A 24,689-nucleotide genomic window follows, 5' to 3' on the forward strand; every position below is an offset into this window, starting at 1 on the left:
CATATATAATGTGCTTTAACAATAGATTATTTCATATATTTGAATATAAAGGGAATATAAGAAAACTAAAATGGCCCCGGGCTTTGCTTATTGCTGTCTTCTTGGTGGGTGCAACCAAATCCTGCAGATGTGTATCTGGGGTTTTATTTTAAATTTGGAGCCGTCCAGTTTTTTTGGGGGGGATAAAATCAACTGTACTGCAAACGTAGCAGTATTAACAGATATGTTTTATCAACATCCAATACACTTCTGCCATGAGACCAGGTGGAAACAGCGTAAACCGCTGGCGCCTTCGCCCCTCGACCGTCTCCGGGCGCCTTCGCCCCTCGACCGTCTCCGGGCGCCTTCGCCCCTCGACCGTCTCCGGGCGCCTTCGTGCCGTCTCCTTGATGTCATGTGTTGTGTCTGCTGGGGTCCCAGTTATCCTGCCCCTCGGGTTCTGCTCGCAGGCCCAACGCCGGACCACCGGCACTGCGTGTGACACCCTCCGCAGGATCCGTGTCCAGCTCAGCTCCGCTGCCTGCGCCGCTGCGCCGGCCCCCGTGCGGCGGTCGTCTCCCGGGCGGGACCCGTCTGCGCCCCTGCAGGGCGGACGTCGTCAGGACGACTGCATCAGGCCCGTCAGGCGCTTCCCTGTCAGCGACTTCCCCTGAAAAAAGGTCCATTAAACCAAAAACACTGAGGCGAAACGCACCCAAGCAGCTCAGCTGAAACAATCGCTCGTGCGGCTCCTACGTGTCACAAATCAACAGCGGACTACAGATCAGACATGGTTATAACTGCAGAAAGCCGCTGATTGTGAGGCAGCCAGTGTGGTTTGTGATATGAACAGCCCCCAGCTTTGGATGACTTACCACGCTGCGGGTGAACTTCTCCAAGGAGGTGCGGCGGCCTTGCTCAGTGTCTGCTGGCTGCTGTGTTGGGAGGGGAGGGGGGGAAGCAGGGTGAGTGTTTGGGTCAGGTACGGGGTGTTGACGAGGAGTCGGGGTGGGGGAGGGGGGGCGGTGATGTGGTTAGTGAGCAGAAGGAAATAAAGAGGGGGCGCCAGGCATTGCAGAAATGAGAGCCAGAGGGAGACGAGGTGACGACGAGGGGTTTAGTGAGAGTCCGGTGGAGGAAGCAGAGAGGCCGGCGTTAGCTGTGACTGGTGACGCTCCGGGTTACACGAGCACGCGCCTAAAACGTGCCCCTCTTACCTACAGAGCCGCGCAAATGAACGCCCTTCCTAAATGAAGCTGTTGCTTCCTTTTGCTTTCAGAGCTTTGTCCCTGTTGTCAGCTTTAAACGGTCTCGTAATTGTAATCAGATTACTTTTAAGTGGTTCCTGTGAGGTGAATTGTGCAAGTGTTTAGAATTTCTGAGGAATGAAGTGCAAAAATCTTTCTCTCATCCAAAACGGCCCTTTGCAGCATAATATTTTCTATTTTGAAGCATTTGAGAGAACTAGTGTGTCCGAGAACCTACGGTGGCTGGCGAGGAACAAAATGGATACATCTGCATGTATTTCCAGTATAAAATCTCTCACACGCACGCACACACACACACACACACACCAAAACGTCTAATCTAGAATGCCAAAAACTGGTGTATGAGTGTTATATATGTGCAACATTTCCTCCAGAAGCAGATGTCTTTGCAGTTGTATGAAAATATCCAACAAAATAACCCAACAAAATGAATTAATGTTACAGATATGAAGTTGAATGTCAAATAAAAAGAAAAAAACCCCAAAAAGAACCCACGACATGAGAGAGTGGTGTCGCTGGGGTCGCCGTGGTGCGGCTCACCTTCTTCCTGGCTAACAGGAGGTCTTGGTAGATGTTGGATCGCAGAAAGCGTGCATAGCTGTCACTTTTCATTAGCTTGAAGATGTGCTCCTGCAACAGACAGAGGCGAGTGAGAGCGACCGAGGGATTCGTTAGCGTCCGTGAAACAAGCCCGGCTATTCTCGTGATGCGGGCTTCGGAGCATGCGGCGGCGACATGTGACGTGAAGCTCTGCGTGTCACCAGAAACTGTAGTGAACCCGTCCATTCATGAAATCTGCCGCCTCATTAAGCCCTGGCGCAAACACACTCGTCCATTCTTCCCCCCTCCTCTCTTTCCTTTTGTGTTTGAGGGAAATGGACGAGGTGATGGGGTTCAGCGTTTGTGAGGGTTGTACGCAGACGTGCATGAGGAGACCAGTGAGAGGACCTCTGAGAGAGAGCCAGCCCACCTGAGCGTCCTCGTAACTGTATCTTCCGGGGTCTTTGAGGTTCTGGCTGGTGCGCTCGTAGCTGTGGGAGTCCAGGTTGATGGGGCTGGGAGCTCCCTCGGCCAGAAACTCCTGCCAGATCTCCTGCGCCCTGGATGCCACGTCTTGTAGCGGCCGCCGCTTCAGATCCTGCACCGCTAACCAGAACCTGCAACAGCAGGGATTGGCCAATGATGTAGATAGCGTAGCATTTCAGCCATTAGCAGCTACGCTATGTGACCGTTATCAACATCCGAACAGGTATTGTCGTTCTATTATCTGTCTCTTTCGTGTGAGAAAACCAAAACAATCATCATCAGGCCTCACCGTAGGTTCTCTGAGCTGAACTCTGACTCCAGGAACTTCAGGAACTGGTCTCGTCCCACCGGATCCTTTAGCGCCTCCTCCAGAGAGAAGCCCCATCTCTTCACGCGATGCTGGCTGGGCTCACGGCTGCTCCAAGGAACAGGTGGAAAATGTAAAATAGGATGAGGCCAGTTGTTTATATCGGGTTTAGTTCTCCCTCCACCTAGGGCCAAGGGCCTCACCTTGCCTCCATGTCCCAGAAGGAGGTGTCATCACTGATCCAAGGGTTGGAGGGCTCTGTGGCTGACACGAAGGGGTCGTATTCCATAAACTGCTCGGTGTAGCTCATCAGGCTGTCGGCCACTTTGGAGACCTTCATACAGTGTCTGTCCAATTGGATGTTCAAGAAAGTAATCTGGGGAGGAAGAGTAATGAGGACGCTAAATAAGGGAGCAGCTCATCAGTCTGCGTCCCCAACCGTCGCCATGATGGATGGCCGAGGCCGGCTGGTGGTAATGACCTACGGGTGGGGGAGAGGGTGACTGTCACGCTGTGACTTACCTCCTTCTGAACGTCCTCTTTGGTGGGCTTCCTGATTGGCTGGGAGCTGATGTGGAGAGGACTGGGCTGACTCTGGCCATCGTCTGGGACTCCGTAAACCGACTGGAGACAAGAGGAGAAGTTTTTTCATAAAACCAGACTAAAATTACAGTTTTGATGGATGTGGAGTAATAGAAGGACCATTTGTGGAATCATGGATGTAGGAAGGAGGTTTTGGGGGGGGCTAAATAAGAACTAGGATGGACTGTCGTGAGGCTAACCACAAGAGGACCAAGTAAAATCGAAATGACTGGGACGTTTTGAAAGTCAGGTCCGCTTGAAAAAAATGTCCAATGATCAAACAAGAAAAATGTAGACAATTGGTGTCTATACCTCACCTTTTTCACCCTGTGGGGGTTCTTCTCTCTTCGGCACTTGCGGATGTCCATCTCTGTTGTGTTGACACAGCCTGGCTGTAGGGTGGGTGGGGGGGGGGGGGGGGGGGGGGACGACAGGGTGCTCAGATTCTTAGTCCAGATGGTCTTTATTCAAGAGTGATTCTCCTCACATCTGCTCAGCAGTATTGCTTTTGCACTCACCACCGGCCGATGGACGTCCCAGAATGCCCTCTCCTGGCTGTCCAGGATCTTCCTCTCCGCTTTGTCCTTCTTCCTGTCGATCCTGCCATCAGCAGAAAGAAGGCACAGAGAACATGTCTGGCAAAGATCAGGGATGGGACACAAACATGGGAATACTCCAGACGAAGAGGGCAGAGCAGCCATGGAACCTGTCTGCTCGCCTCAGCAGTCGAGGCCTGGACTGACCTCAACTTACATAGCTGACATTTACTGATCGACCCTGGTTCAGGTGTCCTTTAATCCGCAGGAGGGAGGAAAAATATTACTTCACCTTCCACATGAAAAAGATCACAATTCCCCAAAAAATGTTTTCTTGATAATTTAGAGAAAAGAGTATGTCTGCGACGTGAATGATGAAATATTACGGATGTACAGCCACCTGGCGGCCACTAGAGGGCAGCCTTACCGAGAGATTGAAGATTCTTGGCTGCTTTATCCCTTTTGGGGTCACGGGGAGGGTGCTGGAGCTTGTCCCAGCTGCATATCGGCAAAGGCAAGGTACACCCCTGAATGAGTCTCCAGCTCATTGCAGTGGGGGCTCCATTGCAGGGCCCTACATGACTATTTGGGTACCTTGCTGGTGCTCTCAGGTGTCCTGGCACCTCACCCTACTTCCTTGTTTTGTCTGCACTGGGGCTTGAGCTGAGAACCTTCCAGTCCCCTACAGACTGGGCTGCCGCTGCCCAAAGCGTGGGAGTGTTTATTTCTGTAGAGGAACCCCCCCCCCCAGTCACAACTAGCCGTGAAAACTGGGCCTCGCTCATGGGAAGAGCACTGACCCATCACTGGAGTGACAAACCCCGGGGAAATAACACGAAGCTTATGCATGAACATAAAGGTAGAAACCTGATTTCATTCATATTTGCCCCCGCAGCTTTGAACCGAGCACACCAGAGAACCTTTCTGCCTCACCCGACAGGCACACACACTCACTTGACTTGAGCCTCAGCCTGCATGAAGATGAATTCCCACTTCCTGGCGAAAGCCCTCTGCAGCCGAGCCAGGTTCTCCTGCGGAAGAAGCAGCATTAGCTGAGGAGCTTATCTTAAATCGAGGCCTGTAGGTGATTACATTATCCATCAACTGTTGCCCGATAGCTTTGATTACTGACACCGATACAGTGTGGGTGCATTTATTTTAACCTTTTCACAACCTCCATTAGCTGAGCTTATTTTGGCATAAATCTTCCAAATTGGAACTCTGAAAAACAAAAGGGAGATTTCCCCCCTTTTGTACATGGAAAGGTTGTGAATGAAATCTCAGGCTGTTTTGGGTTCGGCAGGATCCATTTCTGATAAGGATTATATAACAGGGCCCAGGAAAATGTTCTATGAAGAGCGCAGAACAGAGCTGGTGGGCTGCCATTGGAGTAAGCAGGATCTCAGCATGGAAGCTAGCAGCAGGTGATGGGGTGTGCACCAAACAAAGGCATCATCAGCGTGTGTTTGTAAGGTAAAGAGCCCCTGGACGGCTGCGCTGTTCTTTACAGTTACCACTTTAGCAGGATTCTGGGAGTTAAGGAGGAATTTTATTGCGCAGCTCTATAGATTCAGGGAGTCAGGCGGGGTATTTTAGAGTGCAGTTCTTTTGTGTAACAACCACGGATCATCGCTGCATTAATGCCCCCTTTGGAGGCTGTATCGATCTGCTGATGCCAAGCAAACCTGCTGCATGCGTTTACATTTTGTGCTCACTCAGTGACGGTATTCTACAGACGGCTCGAAAGAACTATGACTAGTAGGAAAGTCTGTAATTAGATAAGAGCTTTTTGCTGGGAAGGGGGGGGGGGGGTGATGCATTTTGGCTTTCCAGCGGCCCAGAGGATGAACTCACAGGTTTTTTAGCAAAGTGATAGAAAGCAGGAAATGTCATCGCGGCGAGCGCTTCCTGACAAGTAGACTCACCGCCTCATAGTCGGCGAGCTCCAGCCTGGCCTTATTCTGCATGGTGCGCTTGCACAGGTAAATAGCTGTGGGGGGGGGACACACAGAAAGGTCAACAGATGTCACACAGGTGGTCTGGCTCTGCAGAAATTAAAATAAACCACTAAAGCATCAGGGTCCGGGGGACTATTTAAAGGACTGTTTCATATATGAGGCTAATCCAGCCCCACAGGATTCATTAGGGGGGGGGGGGGGTCTGGAACATGGGTCAATGCTCATTGGGTGTCAGCTGCAGATCATCTACCGTCAGCAGGGAGGTCTCGGGGGTCCGGACAGTCAGCAGGTGACTCACCATAGTCCGTGTTTTCAGGCTCCCAACAGTTTGAAGGCCAGAAATACGGAGACTGGAAACAGAAACAGATGTTGTTTATTCAGTCGTGCCATCGGCTTTGGACTCTTCTCTAGGGAGGGGGGGTTGTTACAGTAAAGAACGGATTTGCATCCTACCCACACTCCCATGCAAAAGTCAGGAGACAGGGCTGGATGAGGATCCTTGACATCCCGGAGGCTCTCTGCGGAGCGATGGCAGCTCTGCTCTCTATACATATTTAACTGTCACCCTCAAAAGATTCAACGTTTCCTCTTAGTCTATAAATAAAGGAGCCTTGCATTCTTAATGGGGGGCAGAATTAGAAGTGAGAGAGTAACGCATACATCAGGGCTGCCATCCCTCACCGCTGAACATGCTCGTTTGAGTGTCGCCAATAAAAGGTTCCGTAGTTTTCATTCAATCCGGGGCCGCCAGGCCGTTTCCCGTGCCCCACCCTAAGTGCTACGTGGACCGGTCCCACGTCCGATGACACGGGGTTGTTGCATCACAGCGACATCGGAGGGAATATTTTTAGATGCTGCTGAATGAGCGAGTGTGACACATGTTGCCCTCCGTGCGCGGCCCCAATCGTGGCTGTAAATATTGAGCAGCGGCGGTGAAGATGAATGCATTCAGAGGCAGATTAAAGTGGGCGGAGCAGGGGCGTGGCCTCCCGGACGGCTGAATTAGGGGCCAGCAGGTTGGCCTGAGCGGCTTGAACCAATCTGAGTTCCCGCTGCAGGAAAACACGCCTCCCATGAGGAGGCCCCTCCCCCCAGTTGGGATGTACAGCGTTGACCTTCATGCTAATAAGCTTAGCCGGGATTGTTGGAATTAGCTTCACTATAGAAAAATCCTCCTGATAACGTACCATCGTCTCATGCCAGAACACCTGTACCTGAAAACGATAGAGCGTCCCATCATCTTTGAGGGTCAGGACGTGGTCGGAGATGGGGAAGATGTACCCGTGGGCCGCCACCAGACTCCCCAGGTGGATGGCTTCAGCTGAGGAACCGAGAAAAAGGAGACGGAGCGGCGATTTTCAAACCGCTTCCCTCTTCAATTGAGCCGGATTGTACTTACTGCTCGCTGGGCATACCTGGATCCTCAATGGAGAGGTTTCTCATCAGCCACTGAACAATGTCTGCCCCTGGTTTTCAGAGAAGCACATGGGTTAGACGTGGCGTCACAGTTTGGACAAAGGCTGCAATTCACAAACACAGATGGGCTTCACAGGGGTCTTTGTGACTCAGGAAGTGTCTAAATAGAACATGATGGCCACTCCTGGACGGCGCAGGACAATGGACTCAGGGTGAGGTCACGGCCCCAAGGGTGCCGTGACCACTGGGTAATTTTACATAATCACATCTGCATACACACAGCAGGACAAAGAGAGAGAGAAAAGCTGCTTTTCCTTCATGTGACAAGGGCAATGTCACACCTCGGGCGGTTTCCTCGGTGGCTGCGCACCATCGGCCTCCGGCCGCGGAAGATGCAATGTAAATAAGGCCGAAAAAGGTCATCTTTGCTCTGCTGCTTCTGACGTGTGTGCACACTCGCGCCGCGCGGCTCCGGGGGGGGCGTCACACCACATGGCAACACATATGGACACCAACCTGAAACCACACTGGGGATCTTGGAGAGGAAGCTTTTGACGGTCCGTATGGACACGCCCCCGGCTTTTTCGTCCTGTATTCGCGTCACGATGTCTTCGATCTGCGGCGGGGGAGAGGGCGAATGTGTGAATGGCGGCACACGCAAAGGCGGGCAAATAAAATCACACAGTAAAACACATTAGTGTAATTAATCCTTTCTCACTCCCAGTTTATCAAAAATTAAAGACTGGTCAGGCCATTGTGTGTCAGACAGGATGAAGGTACCCCCCCCACACCCCCACCCCCCACACTGCCCGGGGGGAGATAATTCAATAAAACACTAAAATCTAACAACGGTGTTGTCAGGAGGGTTCAAAGTAAATGAAAACAATTAATCTCGCACCTCCAAATCCAACACAATGCGCCTCCAGGTGTCGGCAGGTAATAATCATTTATCGGTTAACCAATTGGTTTGTTAACCCTTAACCCTCCACTCCCGTTCTGTCTAATTGGATGCGACTTAAATTAAAAATCGACGGCCGCAGCTGCCCCAAAGCTGAAGCGCCCGCCGTGCACATGCAGCGTTCGAATGTTAGCAGAAGCTGATGGACGCGGGCTGTCACAGGGATTCCCCGCCTCCGACACAGAGCGTGGGGGCGCACATACGGTCAACCAAGGATACATAAGCACCCAGAACTCCACCTCTGCGATGCATTTAAGGACCTTTGCAGTCAGGTCGGGCCGTGCATTGATGTGAGCAGCCAGGTTTTTGGAGCATCACAAGAAATCTGTTACATTAAAAAGACCCTGAATCTGCACAGCCGCTACGGTGGAGTCGCTGGGATGGCTATGCAGTTCTTTGTGGGGCCAGATTTACTGTGGCTGCTCTTTATGCTGCGTCTTCATAGTTGGCGCAATGTGGTGCCTTTGTCTTCCTATATGGGTCTTGGAATTTTGTTCAATTATGTTTCTGAAGCCTGTAAATTGGCTCATTACTATTACTGATCAATGAGGAAAGACCTTTACAACCTAAAAAACAATAAAATCATTGCTAATCTCCAAAAAACAGCAAGGCTACAAAAGTGGATGAATCTAGATGCTTCCATCATAGCTTCTCTGCAAGTCTTTATCACCTTCTTGACCTTCATTTTTGGAATCTGTATTGTATTTAAACCAGGTCTGAAGATTGCTGTAGATTTACCTCATACAGCTAACTCAGCGAATGTTAGCAACACGCTAAGGGCCAAAACAACAAGATTTAAGGGGGGGAAGGACCTGAAAATAGAACAGCCTGCAGAAAGTGCTTTATCCATCTATCATCACAATCAAATGAAAAGTCTTCATCCTCCCTGCTGAACCATTACATTGATGATTCACACAGAAGCCCCCTAAAAACCACAAACACATCTGGATTAAATAAAAGAGCACAAAGGAGTGGATGGAGGACAGGGACGGTGTGGCAGCACGATTACCAATCGCACTCTCTTGGCATGAATTATTGAACACACACTATAGAGAATGTTAGTAAAACCATACAAAAATGAGACAGCGACAATACGCATCTGGGTTATATCTGAATACAACTGGAGCGTTTCAGGCTGCCCCTCGCCCACGTAGGAGCACAAACGGCTTCGCAGCGATCGGGGTCACGGCAGATTAGCCTGCAAACATCTCGCCTTTGAAAACAAACAATCCCAACCAAACAGCCGAGGACAATCGGCCCCGTGGATTCCACTCCCGAGGACTCCAAATCCCCCGGAGACACAACAACACGGAAGGGATTAAGTCTGGCTTTGTTCTCACGTAATAACGGACCCGGGACCAGCTACCGTTCTGTAGAATGAACTCATTATCTGCCTATAGCATGACGAGAAGCACTTGGCACGGCTACGGAAAATGCACATCGTATCTGTGGATGTAGCAGCTAATGGCGTTTGCAGCTTGGCGGATGGTTTCTGAGAGCTGGAAATTGCTGCTGGCGTAAGATAACAGCACTTTGCTCCCTCACCACCGAGCTCTATAAATAATTATCAGGAGAACACTTGGGTATCTCGCCACTGCGCGTTCGCGGTACCTTCGAATGTGCACGTGAGCCTGCGTGCCGGAGTGTGTGGGGTTTGTCCACCTTCATCATTTACAGCCGGCCAGGAAGGGGGGGGAGCACTCGACGTTAATGTGAAGATCATTCTGTGGGCTCTGCAATATCCTACCTGGGACTTTATGGGCTTCAGTTTTGAAAAGAGCATCTTGAATGTGAACATCGGTGACAGAAATAACCATCAAAGGTGCGTGTTGACCCTGGGGAGGGGGCGCTGCGACGGGAGTCTCGTTGAAGCGCCGTGCCCCCTTCTCCCAATAATCAAAATAGGCCCAGTCCTCAACAGGTCCTGGACCACACCAGATATCCCAAACAGGAAGTGGCAGGAAGAACAAATCCCGATTCTATGACAGTGAGAGCCGGACGAGGATATATATATATAATTTTATTTTTTTTAAATGCCCTTGAAGCCAAATCTAGAATTAAACACAAGTGCATTTTGAAATAAGGGATTATCTGTTTATTCCAGCACAGCCTGCCATCATATCACACTGTTCCCTTCTGCTTTCAGCTGGGGGCGGGGGGGGTCCTGAGCGATCACCTTTAAATACGTTTCAAATACCACGGTGACATTTAAAAGGCTGCTCATTATTTAAATGATCAATACTGTAACACGAGCCTACAGCCACGATCCCCTCCAAGCCGATTAAACAAAAATCTACATTTGAACAGAGACATCCGTCGACCTGTCCTCGTCCTCTTCCCCTCCGCCCCATCCCAAGGTCAACAGGCATCGTTGGACTCAGAGCACGAGGGACATAAAAAGAACTGGACCTGTTGGACGCATTTACAGTCGTGATATACCCGAGTTGTGACCTTGGCGCCATGTTGGCAGCATAATTAGGTGAGTTCCAGCTGGTGGGAGCTGCCCTGGGGAATGAGGTGAGAATAAAGCCCCCCTTCCCCCGCTGACACCCTTGTCCCATATGCCAAGTCATGATGGGACGGAAGGGGCAAAATGCGCAGAGGAACCGAGTCTTTGCCATAAACACGTGCGCGCAAGTAGATTTGTTCCTGAAGGCTGTGGGAGATTTCTGTCATTAGCGATACAAATCAAACTGCTAGCTGTGATGCGTTCGGGTACTACGTTGGCTCGGGGACCGACGGTCCTCTGAAAGAGACGCATTCCCCATTTATCCATCCATTTATTTTCCAAACTGCAGCCTCTGCGGGGAATCCCGCCGGGTATTTATTTTGCTCCGCGCTGAAAACAACAGATATCCCATCAGCTCGCTAAAGCTAAAAATGCCCTTTACGCTCGACTGAAGCCGTTTCCAATTTTACCGTCGCCTTTCGAACGCAATCCGCCGTAATCGCTCATTACGACGGATTGCGACAGCACTAAAATTAATCACCAGGATTCTGGAAGGGAGCGCATTCAGAGGTTAAATGAATTGCTGAGCGCGGCTTGCTGTGCTGCTTCTGATGGATGAAGCCACTGTAACAAGGCCGTAAACAAGCCTCTGTGGCCCTTTCGCTCCGGTTCCGAAGTCAGGCGTCTCCCTGTGGACCCATGAATAATTTAATCATACACAAGGAATTAGCAGTTTCTTTAGTTGAAGTGGCCGCAGCACCACAGAGGCTCTGTCCAGACAAAGAGGCCCGGCAGCAGCGGAGCGTCCCGGGCCCTAATTATCTGCAGCCTGATTAGCTGCACAAGCCCGCCGCTCGCCACGGCGAGATCCAGAGGTCTCTGAACTTGCCGGGAGATCGTTTTCCCTCCTCCCCGTTGGTCGAGTGATGGACTTTCACCCTCCCGGGTCGACGGCGAGCGGCGCTCGCGCACTCCAAAGTTCGGCAGGTCGGGCAGAAGGCCGCTGTGGTTGCATTAGCATTTCAAGTGGAGGGGGCAAAGAGCAATTAACAAGCTGCTGCTAATCAAAAGAGATGCCGCACCATGACTGGGGGAGCGCCCCAGGACCGCGGTGACTCACCAGGTCACCTCTCAGCCGACGAGGCTGGAGGAGGACGTCACCGCTGTTGTTAGACGCCGCCCGCTGGTTGCTAAGCGCTTGAGTGCACCGTCCTCGTGTAAAGATAGTCCCCTCTCAAGCGCAGGTCTTCAAGTGGCAGCGACCGGCTCGTTTGCTCCCCAGCGAAATGAACTTTTTTCTAAATCATTTCGCTGTGAGGCTCTGAAATGGATTCAGTCGGGTTTATTTATTGCTTTATTGCCTCCAGAGATCCAAATAAATCAGGTTTTTTTTAAGGGGGAAATGTCATTTCGGGAGTTAACTCATGGAGGGAGCGCCCTGACTGGCTGGAGAGCGTCGAGGGTCGAGTCCTCGCTCGCTGTGGCGTTTGTAATTATCTGGGACGGAAATAACGAGCCGCGATAGACTGGAAACCAGTGCTGGTGCGACGGTGGAGTGCAGGAGAGGCGGCGGATGACGCGGAGCTATTTTCAGGAACGTCAGCGCTTCAGAATCCCCCCGTGGGCCCCTCAGACTGTCTGCTGCCAACACGGGAGCTCGGTGGCTCCTGGGGGCCGTTGGAACAATGTGATACTGAATTTCTAAGATTGAAACGTTTCCCAGCCACTATTTGATTGTTCTGCCCCCCCCCCGTCGAATCATTTAATAGCATCTGTGGAATTGTTGGAGGTGGTGTCACCGTGAGACCATCTGTCTGATGCTGACACACACACACACACACACACACACACACACACACACACTGCTGGTGTCAGTCCTTCAGGCTAGTGGGTAAGTAGGTTAAAGTAGAAGAGAGAGGACAGGCCAACTCACACCCCCGACCTGGGAGAGGCCGGGGCGCCGTGATGGAGGACGCCGGCTCGTCCATACTTAATTAAACACGTTTAATAGGCCGACCGCAAAGCACAACCAGCATCTGACGCAATTACGGCAAAATGCGCTCGATAGTACACACGAAATAAAAGTGTGAGGCTGCTCTGGCGCTCAGCTCCATCCTGCCACGGCACACACACACACACACACACACACAGATGGCTCTTTAGCCTGTCATTAGTGAAGCGGTGAGTCGGCGCCCTAACCCGCTGCAGCGGGCGTACAGACTCTTCACAGCTAAATGATGCATCACATCTTAATCAGCTCAGCTTAGCTCTGATTTAAAGGAATGTCCTTTCATTTATGTTAATGCCGTCACTCTGTAAAGCCATCTGCTCCTAATTCCCCTCGCGCTGGGGAGATTGCGCGTACGCCGTTGCGTTCCTATGCGTGATCGGCGTGGAAGAGAGGGCCCCGACCTCTCGAGACGCATGGATTTCCTGTCTCAGCCACTGGGGGTGGACGGCGTTTTCCCAGCGCTGCTGTGGATTGTGAAGCTCCTCTCAACGCTTCCAAAATGACACAAAGGCCACTCGGACAGTTTTTGCTGCAGATTGGATGGGAATGCTAACCTGGTCTAGTTATTCCCTGTGGACAGGAGGATGATAGAAGGATGGTTAGAGGAAGTCTTATGGATGGATTATCTGTCATTTTAGTCAGACTCTATCGGCTCAGCTTAATCATTTCCACTCTGGTTTACATCCTTTTTAAGACATGGACTTCACAAATATAAAATTAGACACACTTGGCTCACACAAACACAAGCTGCTGTGTTTAGGCTAATTATTTGTTATATTTAGACCTTAGCTCTTCCTTTAAAGGTTCCTCTTCTGAGTACACCCTTTAAGAAACAGTGAAAAATCAATCAATAAAGGTCAATTTCCCCCCAGAAGGTCCACCTCTGTTGGGCGAAGAGCGAGGGCTAATGGAGACTCTGGTCTTTAGAAAATCACAGCGGCTCCACCAGTGGGATCCACCCTCGGCAGGTTTGTGTGCGTCTTCGAGGGGCTTCTGGAAAATCATTGAAAATCTGCCAAGGTGTTAGGACAAAGCCCTCCGTTCCGTGCAGGTGACAGATATCCGCCGCTGGCAATAAAGAAGGTGTTAGATCTGAATCGCAGGTACAGCTAATGTAATTTAAGCCGTCGGGGCCGACACGCGGAGAGGAAATCACATCCTGTCCCGTGGTGTCACACACCTGTGATGTGTCCATTCCCTGAGGATGTCTCATCCTGACTGGAGCCCAGAGAGGGTGTTCCAGCCGCACCGGCCTTTGGCGCCGTGTCGCCGCTCTCCTGACTCTCAGATGTGTAATTATACCACCTTAAGCCTGAGGTGACTAATCACCTTTAACGGCATCACAGGTCAAAAAAACCCCAACAAGCAAGGAGAGAAGGAAGCCAAATAACCTGGACACCTGAAAAGACGAGCGTCTCAAGCCTTCGTGACGTCCAAAGCTTACTCACCGCTGATTGATTAGAACATCTCAGTAATGCATCGCCAGTGGGCCGCCCAAATCGCTCATAAATCTTTGATCCGTTCCCATCAGAGGAGCCAAAAATGCACCAGCTATCACATCCATAAAGCCAGAAATTGAAAGTTTACCATCACGCAGCTCTGAATTATTGAATGAGATTCCTAGAAAGGCAGTAATGGCCCTTTCTGTACCACTAGCTTCTCCCTCTATCTGAAAATCAGCTCTTTTGATACCATTTCGTCTTCTCTGGTTCCACCCCATGAATCAAAAACCATAACAAAATGCATTGGAAATCTTCTTTGCTGTAATGACATTACAGCGGATGGATTCTGACATGCTGTGAGTAAGTAGATTTCTAAATAAATATAGTTATTAGAGGGAATAGAAACAGGCCTGTTGCAAAAATGTCCTAGCTGGAGACACAATGTAATATTTTAGCTGAAGAAAATGATTATCTCACAGCATTGTTCCACAAAAAGAGAGGATTAGACGACGTGACCTCAAATCTGAGCAGATCCTTCCTAAAAAATGGACTTAATCACCTAACAATGTTTCCCGAGGAGGCTTACAAGACGGTCTGAAGCAATAAGAAACATCTTTGTATCTACTCATTACCGGCGCGACTTCTCGACCCTGATGATTAAAATGTCCCCCGAACTCATCGAAAGCTGGAGGTTTAATATCAGCCGTCCTGATGTGACTTCAGTCCTTTCTAAATGAAAACTAGGAGATCCATTACGATCCCATTAGAGCCATGCAGCCGATCTGTGGCCTCTGGAGGCACCACGAGGGTGACTGATGATGCTGGTCAGAGCAGAGCATGAAATATGGAGCATGAAAATCCATCCATCCATCCATCCATCCATCCATCCATCCATCCATCCATCCATCCATCCATCCATCCAGTGTTTATAAGGACTGATTTACATTATTTTGTCAGAATATGCGCCCCCTGCTGGTCACTGTGCCCCTTGGCATGGAAGCAATCTTCCGGTGGTTCTGCAGCATCAGTCCTTCCTCTCTGCAGCCTGAACCTCAACTATTCTAACAATCAGCAACAGCAGTCTCTTTTCTACAGCTCCTCCATTGATGGAGAGCATCTTCCTCTTGAAGCTAATACGCTGGTGTCAGATTCAAAGCCGGCAGTGCTGGAGAGCCTAATTTAATCGGGTGTGTGTAGGAGGAATTTGGGGTTGATTAAGGCTTCACACACAGGTGGGCGACGCTTTGTTTCAGAAGCCACGCTAAAGCAACCAAACCAAGGTAGAACTCCAAAAATGAAATTTCATTTTCCACTCAATTTAACAACATTAATCACAAATTGGTCTTAGGCCTGACCTCCCCTATACGAGTTATCGACACAGCAGTCTGAGTGGTAATGGGACTGAGAAGAACAATTCCCACGACGTCATTTCTATTATTTTCATGCTGAGAGGGTAAAAACTAGAAAATCCTGCGGGTTTGCCTGGACTCTAATGACTCATTAATCAATTTCTAACAGTTGGACGACGTCCTGGGTGGTCTGGACCGGTCATGGTGTCAGGGCACTGGTCCATATGCACCGCCGGTGAGGCCAAACGACACGTGTTGCTCAGCCAGACGGGCTATCGCCACGGTGATTAACATTTGGAAACGGGTGACTCATCGCCTGCTTTGGCCTCTACCTGGAGACAATTTCCAGAGAGTCACGTCTCTCCAGCAACAGATACCCCGTCATTACACGAGGTTCAGCGGTGCACAAATGACGCTGCCGTTCCTCATCTGACTCATACTTCCTATTTTCATGGGAAATCACGCCTCTCCAGCAGCCCATCAGAAGCATCTGTAAACAATGCAAATGGGAATGTTGGCAGATAGAGGTTCTCTTAGCTCCGCCGGAGCTTTACAGGCAGTTCGCTGTCATACGAGGAAGAGAAGGACGATATTAATGCCAAAAGGAAAAGCAAAGAAATTCAGACAAACGAGAGGATCCTCATTACTGGCTGCTCTGATCAAATCCTCAGAAACCGGTGAGCCGTGTGTGGAGGTGAGCGGCGGTTTGGGCCCTCAGAGCGGTGCGATCGTGTGGTCAATCTGTCACATACGCTGAAAAACGTCTTGAGTTCTCCTGCCTGACCTGTGAAGCCTTCACTCATTTCCAGTCCCCGTCACAGGTTCAGGTTCTTTAGGACCGTCAGCCTTGGATGGTGCCCTTGAATGCTTCATTCCTTCATAGGACCCATTCAGACCTCAGTGATGTAAAACTGGCACAATTGTTATCAAAGTAAAAGTTGATAAAACGTTAACCATTATTAAGTTGAAGCTATCCATTATGAGATATGGATTGTGAATTCAATGACGACTGTAAACGCAGGGTTACAAGATGACAGTGGAACATCCACCTACTGAGGGCTCGTTCTATTCCACTGCTCCACATGTCAAGTACTGTCTTAGATATTCGACCTTATGACTTTTATTTATCTCACAATTATGACTTTCTATGTAATAATTGTGACTTTTTATCTTATAATTATGACAAAAATAAGAATTTTCTACTAATAATCATAATTTCTATAATTATATTGTTTATCATTACAATGATGAGCAGAGAAATTTGCTCTCTGTAAACTGCCATGTGATTGGTCAGAAAGTTTAAGTGGGCGTGGCCTATTCCACTTTTCAAATATCAAAAGGGCTGAACAGCAATGGATATTTTTGAAGAGCAGCTAGCTGAGGAGGGGAAGGTGCATTAAAGACTGTTCTTAAGTTATCATTCATATAAAGATATGTGCATCTCTGTTCTTGTGGAGTTTGGCGATAATAGTTTTTAGCAAGCCAGGCTAACCTGCGATGCTAAGCAGTGAGCACGCTCCCTTAAAGCAGCTACAAACAGCTTTTATCCAGGCAGACTGATCATGAATTTAATTAAGTGGACCGTGTTTCTGCATTTTACCAGATTACCAAAACAGTTAATGCTCAGTCATTTATTTGAGAGTTATAAACACAAATGAAGCTAAAAATCTGGGCCCCAATCGTTTGCCTTTTCTGTGTTGTTTATTCCTACAGTTCTTCCGTGTTCCTCATGACCGCGGGGCTACGCTGGGCCCACTGAGTCACAGCTGTCGCGTCCTGTCAGTGCGTCACCGCCAGGCACCGCGGAGCAGCAGCTTTTAACACGCCTACGTCAAAGTCGGCCCCGGTGAAAACAGCGACCGGCCACGTCATCGGCGCCAAAACAAGCGACCGACGGCTGTAGCGCTGATGCTGTTGCACATCGAGCCTGTGGTTTCAAATCTACTTTCTGATCCTCTTCATCATTCACTGCTCGCATATATGTCCAGGATTTCAATACGTTCTTCTCCGTGTGTGTGTGTGTGTGTGTGGACATCTTTTAAGGTGTCCTCCATCTCCCAGCATGCTTTAAGTGGGATTGGAGGCCATTTACACGTTGGAGGCAGACCCCCCTCCTTGATGCTTCCCGTTCACAGTCCTTCCATGCGTGCACGTGTAGCTTTAAGGTTTAGGCTCAGTCTGAAGAGCAGAAACACTGACTCTTAATAAATGTGACTCCTTTAAGCGCACACTGGCAGCACACTGGCAGCACATGGGGAAGAAGGCTCTGGCACGCAGAGGACTCTCCCGGCGGAAGAAAAGCCCTTTATTTCAGTCACACCGATTCTCTGCGGACGCAGTGAATAATGTTGTCGACACAGGCACAGGCTGCTTAACCGCTGTGAATTATCAGCCAATTATGATTTGCTGCTCAGTGGATGTTGGGATTTACACCCTTCTGCTGAAAAAGGGAGGCGAGCGGGAGCGGCTCCCGCCAGCGAGCGGCTTATATAAGAGATAGAACTTTACATTGCCTCTGTTGTTTCATCTTATTGACCCAGCTCCGAAGGCAACCCACACTGGCACTTAGCACAGAGGCGCACGGGCTTCAGCGTGACCCCGGTGGTTCAGCCCTTGCTGGGGCGTCAGATAAAGCTTCCCGTTGTGCAATCGGAGACGGCGTTAAAACGGTGATACGTGATAAAGCAAGGGCCCGGAGAGCGGGTCCGCACCGCTCCGGAGGTGATATTCAGAGGGTTCGGCTGAGCTGTAGTATGTCAAGAGCGTGCAGGAACGGCTAGCAGGGTCCGTGCACGCCCCAGAAGTGCCCCTACCTTGAAAGGAGGGGGAGATATACCGAGCATGTTCCCAAGTGGCACTTTGGAGCAAAGATAGTGTGACAGCTGAAAGACAGCCAAGATTTTCAGGAGCAATTTAGTGACCCCTCAAACACACCAACCTAAAGGGTGAAGGGACGACGAGGGAAGCCGCTGTCATATCGCCCCTCCCCTCAAAAAAACACAATTACAACTAATGTGGACGTGAGGTGCTTTTTAGTGTGGTTAAAGACGCACGCTCCCGCACGCTCAACCGCCTTCTGCTGGGCCAACATGTCTCCGCTAGCTTTTAAAGCAACAGGGTGTCCTGTAGTGGTGTAGCTTGCTTCCCTTCCACGCTGACGTGGGTGGGGGCGGTATGATAGAGTGCTGCGGCATCTACAGCGTGAACAGAGTGGGTTTTCTCCCAGCCTGACCACTCAGCCTTTCAGGAGTTTAATTACGTCCACGGCCCACGCGGTCGACTACAGAGTTTCGGTTCCACGTGTGACAGCCGTGTAAAAGCTGCAGGGCAGATTAAGTGGGTCTGACTTTCCAGCTTTGCTCGGCTTCTTGGACCAGCACGCCGAAGACTGCGATGTCTTCCAGCTGACAGCCACTGTGGCTTTGAGGATGAATCTGCCAGTGTTTTCCCAGGCGGCAGAGCATATTGGCGGCCATCTGGCTCTCTGCGAGGAGCGCATTCACGCGGCGCCGGGCCGCCCGCCCGCCCGCCCTGCCGTCCGGGACCTCTCTGCCGTTCAGGCCTCTCTGAGACCCATGGCTCCCAAAGGAAGGGAGAGGACAATAAATACTGGTGTGACATCCGCCCTCTCAGACCTCCCTCGAATCTTACAAATCCCGAAATCAGGGCAGAAAACCACGTGTCGGTCTCAGAATCATCTGGCTGTTGTCACGGCGAATGACTGGAACATTAAGTGATGCACATCGCCCCAGGCAGCATCCTGACAAGCAAGGACTAGCCATTTAAATGTGTCGCCCCCCCCCCCCCCCCCCCCAGGCACGCGTGGCGTTATATAATCCAGCTCTGCTGAAGGTGGATGCAAATACAGTATGTTCCTTCTGCGCACGACAGCTTCTGAGAACACACGGAGGATGACAGGGCGTCCTGAATATTCACTGAAATCACGCCACGGAGAACAGACGACGCCACCGCCAAGCACATATCTGTCAGGACTGTCATTGTTCTGGTTGGATCATTGATTCTCCTTCCTCGCCAAGATTCAAGAGACTGTGGAGGCCCGGCGCTACACTAACGGGCTGAGTATTTACAGTGGGTGCGACAGTTGTTGCTGACGGTGCACTTCCACGATCCCTTAAGCTGCCAACAGCTGACGTGCGACGGCGCTCATAGCAAACAGTCCTGGCAGCATCATTACGCCCAGTGTTGGGAGAGATTTATCATGCTTCCCAGCACAAAGGAGAACCTTGACGGGCTTTCCAGGTGAGCTGCAGCCCGGAGGAAGGGGCTTATTATCAAGTTTAAAGGCACCTGTTCCAGCTCCCAGCCTCCAAGTCAACGACAGGCACAGAGGAATCGAAATGAGGCGCTGCTGTGTTTACCTGAGCTTCCCGGACTGGAGACAGTGGGACAGGATCTGCCAGCTCTGTTCTGCAATAATCTGACACTTTTCTCCGTAATCACGAGAGCGCAGGCTCGCTGGAAGAAGAAATTAAATTCCGATCAAAAAGCTTTTTTAAAGTAGGCTGTCACGGTACTGTCAGAAAACGAACAGTGTTACTCGTTAAGGGACGGAAAGCAGCCCGGCTGGCTAATTCCAGGCCCTTACTTCCATAAAAATAAACCGACTAATGAGCTTCCTTCATGTTCGAAACTCTACTTTTACCTCTGAAACTAGGAGGAACTCTCATGAACCGAACCCTGGACGATGGCAGTTTGTTGCACTGTGTTGTAGGAAACAGTGAGACACAGATGAGCTCGTTTCAAGATGCTCCCGGCTGCTCCTGACATTGACATGGACTAGTGAGCTGTCAGAACCCCGCTCACAGGTCGTTGCCCTCCTGCGCCTGGTTTTCCCTTGGCATAGAAAACCAAGAGTGTCAAACTCACCTTTCTGTAGACAATCATATTGGGGGAGTCGTCTTCTGGGTCTGTGGCGCTCACACTTCCCTGGTCCCTGGAGCCTTCGGCCATTTTCACGAGCTCCTGTGGAAGAAAAAACACAGGCCGCGTTGAACCGGAACGTCACAAAGCGCTCAACAGGAGGGGAGAGATAGGAGATCGACCGGAGGATGAGTATTAACAAAGCTGCATGGTCCAATTTTAAAAAGTCCAAAACCTCAGCGGCTTCTTGTGCAGCGCCTTGCATCTGTCAGGGTGAAGCTTTCAGGTCACATGACACCCAACCTCGTTGCAATGAGCGTAAAAGTGAATTACTGGGCTCAGTGGTGGGAATAATGGCTAAATGGATAGCACGGTTAAGCTAACAATATTGGATGTAACCAGCTGATTTAACTGCAACAGGAAGCAACACTAAATGATCTGCAGCGCTCTGTCACCTCACAGCAAGAACGCCCCCCCCCCCCCCCCCCGGAGCTTTCATGTGTGGAGGCTGCATGTCCTTCCTGTGTCTGTGTGGGTTCTCCCCGGGATCTCCGGCTTCCTCCCACAGTTTAACACATGAATTTGTGGGACGTCTGAATTGACCTCTAAACTGACCTTAGGTGTGAATGTGTGTATAGTTGTTGCCGCTGCAAGAGCTGGGATGGATGGATGGGAAACTGCTAAAAACCTAGCGATTTTTGTTATCACTGAACTTAAGACATGAAATACACACACACACACAAACACACACACACATATATATATTAAAAAAAACAGTTGAAATATCTTGTGAACATGCTGACAACAACAGCATCGTTTACGCCACATATCCTTAAAAATATAATTTCCCACCGGAACCTGGTTCAAATTAAAGACTGAAGATTCTCTGGATTCAACTGATGTTCAAGGCCTCTGGAACAAATCACCTCATTTTTCTAAACTGAAACACCTCTATCGCAGGGTTAATCCCACCGGCAAATGCATGACGGTTAAACTCTGACTGCTGTGTTGCATCAGAATGCAGCCTGAGAAAAAGGTTGTCTTAGTAACAATCCCACATTTTACACCATCTCTCCTCCTTGAAGGAAATTTGCACATCTAGGCTGAAGACAACCCTCTGGTTCTGAGGCAGATGAATCATCTCCCCTTCCCTGACTGGGTGATCCTGGACGTTTCTTGTTTTTAGCTGCAGGTGACCCCACGGGCATCGATCTGACACCGACTCTGCCTTCAGGGTCCACGTCCACGCAGCCTGCCCCCCCCCTCTCGCTCTCACCGGAGAATTAATTCTGCTTTACTCAGGATTTCCATAACCGACGCTCACCACGGGGCTTCAGCGAGCTCTATCCACCCTCTGCCAAAAGGGTTAAAGCTTTTGTCACTGTTAATCGTGCGGATGAAGGAGGGGTGCAGGGGTGGATTACACAGCTGGATGCATTCATGATATCAGGTCCTTTAAACATAAAAAACACACACACACAGGGCGCCACTATTCACTGCGACCGCTTTTTTTCACGTAGAAAAGAACTCTGATTATCTATTCAGAGGGGACATGTAAGCAGATACAATTTGAAAATCTTGCCGAGCACCATCAAGAGACTTGAGTTATATAATTGTACCTGTGCGGGACCAATAATGGCTCTGCCAGACGGAGGGGAAAATTGAAATCTCTGAAATGCAGCGCGCAACCGGCTGACGTGCGAAGTGGCTCCGTCGCCACAGCCGAACACGTTAATGCATCACGGTCCCGGCGATGTGCATGAGTGAATAAGTAATCATCTGCTCCCGCCTCGCTGTTTGCCGTCGCCACCAGGAGCGCGGAGTGCAGCACTCTGTGCTCTTTTTTAGAGTCGGAGCACATTAGACAGCAAATCTTTGGGTCCGCCTCAGGGGCCGCATAGGAAGACGAGGCAGGATGGATGGCACCGCTCCCGCCGCAAGAAAACAATGTTGTGCCGATGGGTCCCCTGTGGACAGGAAGCTGTAATTCAAGGGAACAACTTCTCTCAATTTAGCCGCTGATGCGTGCATATCACCGCGCGCGGAGGGCCCATTCGAGGCGTTAAATTAAATCTCGCAACAAAGTGATGGACTTCGGACCCTGGCGCCCGTCCAGCGCGCACCTGAGGCTCAGATTCAGGTCTGCGACGACGGCACGGGTTGACGAAACGGGACGTGACGGAGCCACGGAGAGGAGAGGAGAGGAGAGGAGAGGAGAGGAGAGGAGAGGAGAGGAGAGGAGAGGAGAGGAGAGGAGAGGAGAGGAGAGGTCACCGATGATCAGTCGACTGAAGTCAGTGTGCACGGAGCCATGCTGACACCCAGATCCACTCAGAAGCAGCACCGTGTGACAGTGAACAGCTGAGGGCAGTGCAACATCTGTGACACCGATAGGAGTTCATTACCTTTGAAAGAAATATACAGCCCGGTCCACTTTGCTCCCCCAGTTGGCTCCCCCTTAGCAACAAGCAGCAGACAGGTTCATAGTGTAATTGGCGCTGGAGGAGAGAAGGGGGATGAAGAAAACTGGGAGATGAAAGCAGTGAAGCAGAGAAAGAGAGAGAGAAGCTGGTAGGTCACTGCAGTATTCCTCTATGCCTCCCGCACCTCCTCCTCTTCTTCTCTTCAGCAGTCCTGGCTCGATCCTCACTTGTACCCCTCGCTCATCCTCCCTCTCCCTCTGTCTGCATGTGCTGTAGTCAGAGCGATGGAAGGAGTGTCAGAGAGAGAGGGAGAGAGAGAGAGAGAGAGCTCAAGTTGGAAAAAAGGGGAGGGATGAAGAAATTAGAGAGAATATAAATAGGAAAATAGAGGGAGGGGAAGTCAGAGGGTCGGTGTGTGCAGTCATCTTTTGTGCATGTGTGTCTGTGGGAGAGAGAGAGAGGGAGAGAGAGAGGGAGAGAGAGAGAGAGCAGCGATGCAAAGAGGATGCAAAAGGAGGACAGAGATGCATACTGCCGCAGCGCCCACCAACACTGACGATGAGCAGCATTTCACGAGGAAGATGCAGAAACGCTAAAGTCTCACACACACGCACGCACGCACGCACGCACACGCGTTCAGAGCGATACAAATTCAGACCCATCTGTGCGACTAATAACAATGTCTTTTAAAGCTGTTCCTCCCCGTCAGATTATGAAGCCCATTTCGCAGCTTGAGGATGGCAAACACGCACCGTGCTTCTGTCTCCAGCTGCTCTGCCCCCCAACACACACACACACACACACACACACACACACGCACAAACATACATGCCACACCACACGCACCTCCACGTTCAAAGAAACTGTGGAATCATTCAAGCTTAAATGGCAAGTTAAAAGAAGCCCTCCCCACCACCACCAATCCAGCCCCCCGCCCGCAATAAATGAGATCCCAAAAGCCCCAAAGGAAGATACTCTAGAAATACATGGCAAGGCCAATTTGTGAACACATGCATGGAGAGGACACACACATACAAACACACACACACACACACACACAGATGTTCTTGTTGACCGAACCCGTTCACCAGTTACCAAAGGACTCTCCTGCCTGCTGTCCTTCTTTCCTTCAGTGTTATTATCTAATCAAGCATTCCAGCTCTCGAAAGTCCCCCGACCGCTTTTATTCAGCGCACAGAGAAGAAAACACCAAACCCAGATATTGCTGTGCAGGGACCCCCCCCCCCCCCCCACACACACACACACACACACACACAAGCACAAAAACCTCCAAATCCTATAATTTAATTAAATTCAGGGACCAAAAATAAACTTATATATATATATATGCCTGTTTGTGGCTGTAACCAAGGCAACCAAGGTTTGTCATCCTGAAGCATTCATCCCACACATTTCTTAGAGTTTAACAGTGGAAGTGAGCCGGAAGGCGTGTTATCACAATGATTGTGCTCCCGCCAGCAGTGGCGTCACAAACACACGTGCGCCCCGCTGTGTGACGTCAACGTGCCAAACGCGAGGCTGAGCTGACCTGAGATCAGCGCGTCTTCCTGTCACATGAGCAGCTCTGGAGGGTCATCATCAGCAAGGTGACAGGCAGGCAGACAGACAGGCAGGCAGGTAGGCAGACAGACAGGCAGGCAGGTAGGCAGACAGACAGGCAGGCAGGTAGGCAGACAGACAGGCAGGCAGGTAGGCAGACAGGCAGGCAAGCAGACAGGCAGACAGGCAGGCAGACAGGCAGGCAGACAGACAGGCAGGCAGGCAGGCAGGCAGACAGGCAGGCAGACAGGCAGGCAGGCAGGCAGACAGGCAGGCAGACAGGCAGGCAGGCAGGCAGGCAGGCAGGCAGACAGACAGGCAGGCAGACAGGCAGGCAGGCAGACAGGCAGGCAGGCAGACAGGCAGACAGGCAGCCAGCCAGGCAGGCAGGCAGGCAGGCAGGCAGGCAGACAGGCAGACAGACAGGCAGGCAGGCAGGCAGGCAGACAGGCAGACAGACAGGCAGGCAGGCAGGCAGGCAGGCAGGCAGGCAGGCAGACAGGCAGGCAGGCAGGCAGGCAGACAGGCAGGCAGGCAGACAGGC

At 50.6% G+C, this 24,689-nt stretch overlaps 1 protein-coding gene across 4 annotated transcripts; it reads right to left on the reverse strand.

Annotated features, from left to right (window-relative positions):
* Positions 1-345: 345 nt before the first annotated feature.
* On the reverse strand, positions 346-22,860 carry LOC101063116 (regulator of G-protein signaling 6-like). 4 transcript variants are annotated; one of them, XM_029832430.1, is made up of 17 exons: positions 22,568-22,860; positions 20,169-20,264; positions 7,589-7,688; positions 7,072-7,122; positions 6,871-6,977; positions 5,955-6,006; positions 5,624-5,688; positions 4,653-4,729; positions 3,681-3,762; positions 3,480-3,554; positions 3,103-3,204; positions 2,784-2,956; positions 2,563-2,688; positions 2,218-2,404; positions 1,788-1,877; positions 855-911; positions 346-649 (listed from the first exon to the last, which is right to left on the reverse strand). In XM_029832430.1, the coding sequence occupies exons 2-17, from the start codon at positions 20,250-20,252 to the stop codon at positions 599-601; spliced, it is 1,479 nt and encodes a 492-aa protein (XP_029688290.1). In that variant the 5' UTR covers positions 20,253-20,264; positions 22,568-22,860; the 3' UTR covers positions 346-598. The 4 variants fall into 4 exon arrangements, with proteins under 4 accessions (XP_029688290.1, XP_029688278.1, XP_029688285.1 ...); XM_029832418.1 differs by having other exon boundaries at positions 855-914; XM_029832425.1 differs by lacking the exon at positions 22,568-22,860 and adding an exon at positions 21,782-22,262 and having other exon boundaries at positions 855-914.
* Between the last annotated feature and the right edge of the window lie 1,829 nt (positions 22,861-24,689).

The sequence above is a fragment of the Takifugu rubripes genome, chromosome 2 (genome assembly GCF_901000725.2).
Source record: "Takifugu rubripes chromosome 2, fTakRub1.2, whole genome shotgun sequence".
NCBI lineage: Eukaryota > Metazoa > Chordata > Actinopteri > Tetraodontiformes > Tetraodontidae > Takifugu > Takifugu rubripes.

Excerpts from the sequence above, each read along its gene's own strand:
- LOC101063116 (XM_029832418.1), bottom strand. The coding sequence starts at position 20,252 with ATGGCCGAAGGCTCCAGGGACCAGGGAAGTGTGAGCGCCACAGACCCA. Across the intron at positions 7,123-7,588 it reads GATCCCCAGTGTGGTTTCAG|GGGCAGACATTGTTCAGTGG; the intron begins GTTGGTGTCCAT and ends TCTGAAAACCAG. Across the intron at positions 915-1,787 it reads TCCTGTTAGCCAGGAAGAAG|CAGCCAGCAGACACTGAGCA; the intron begins GTGAGCCGCACC and ends CTCCCAACACAG.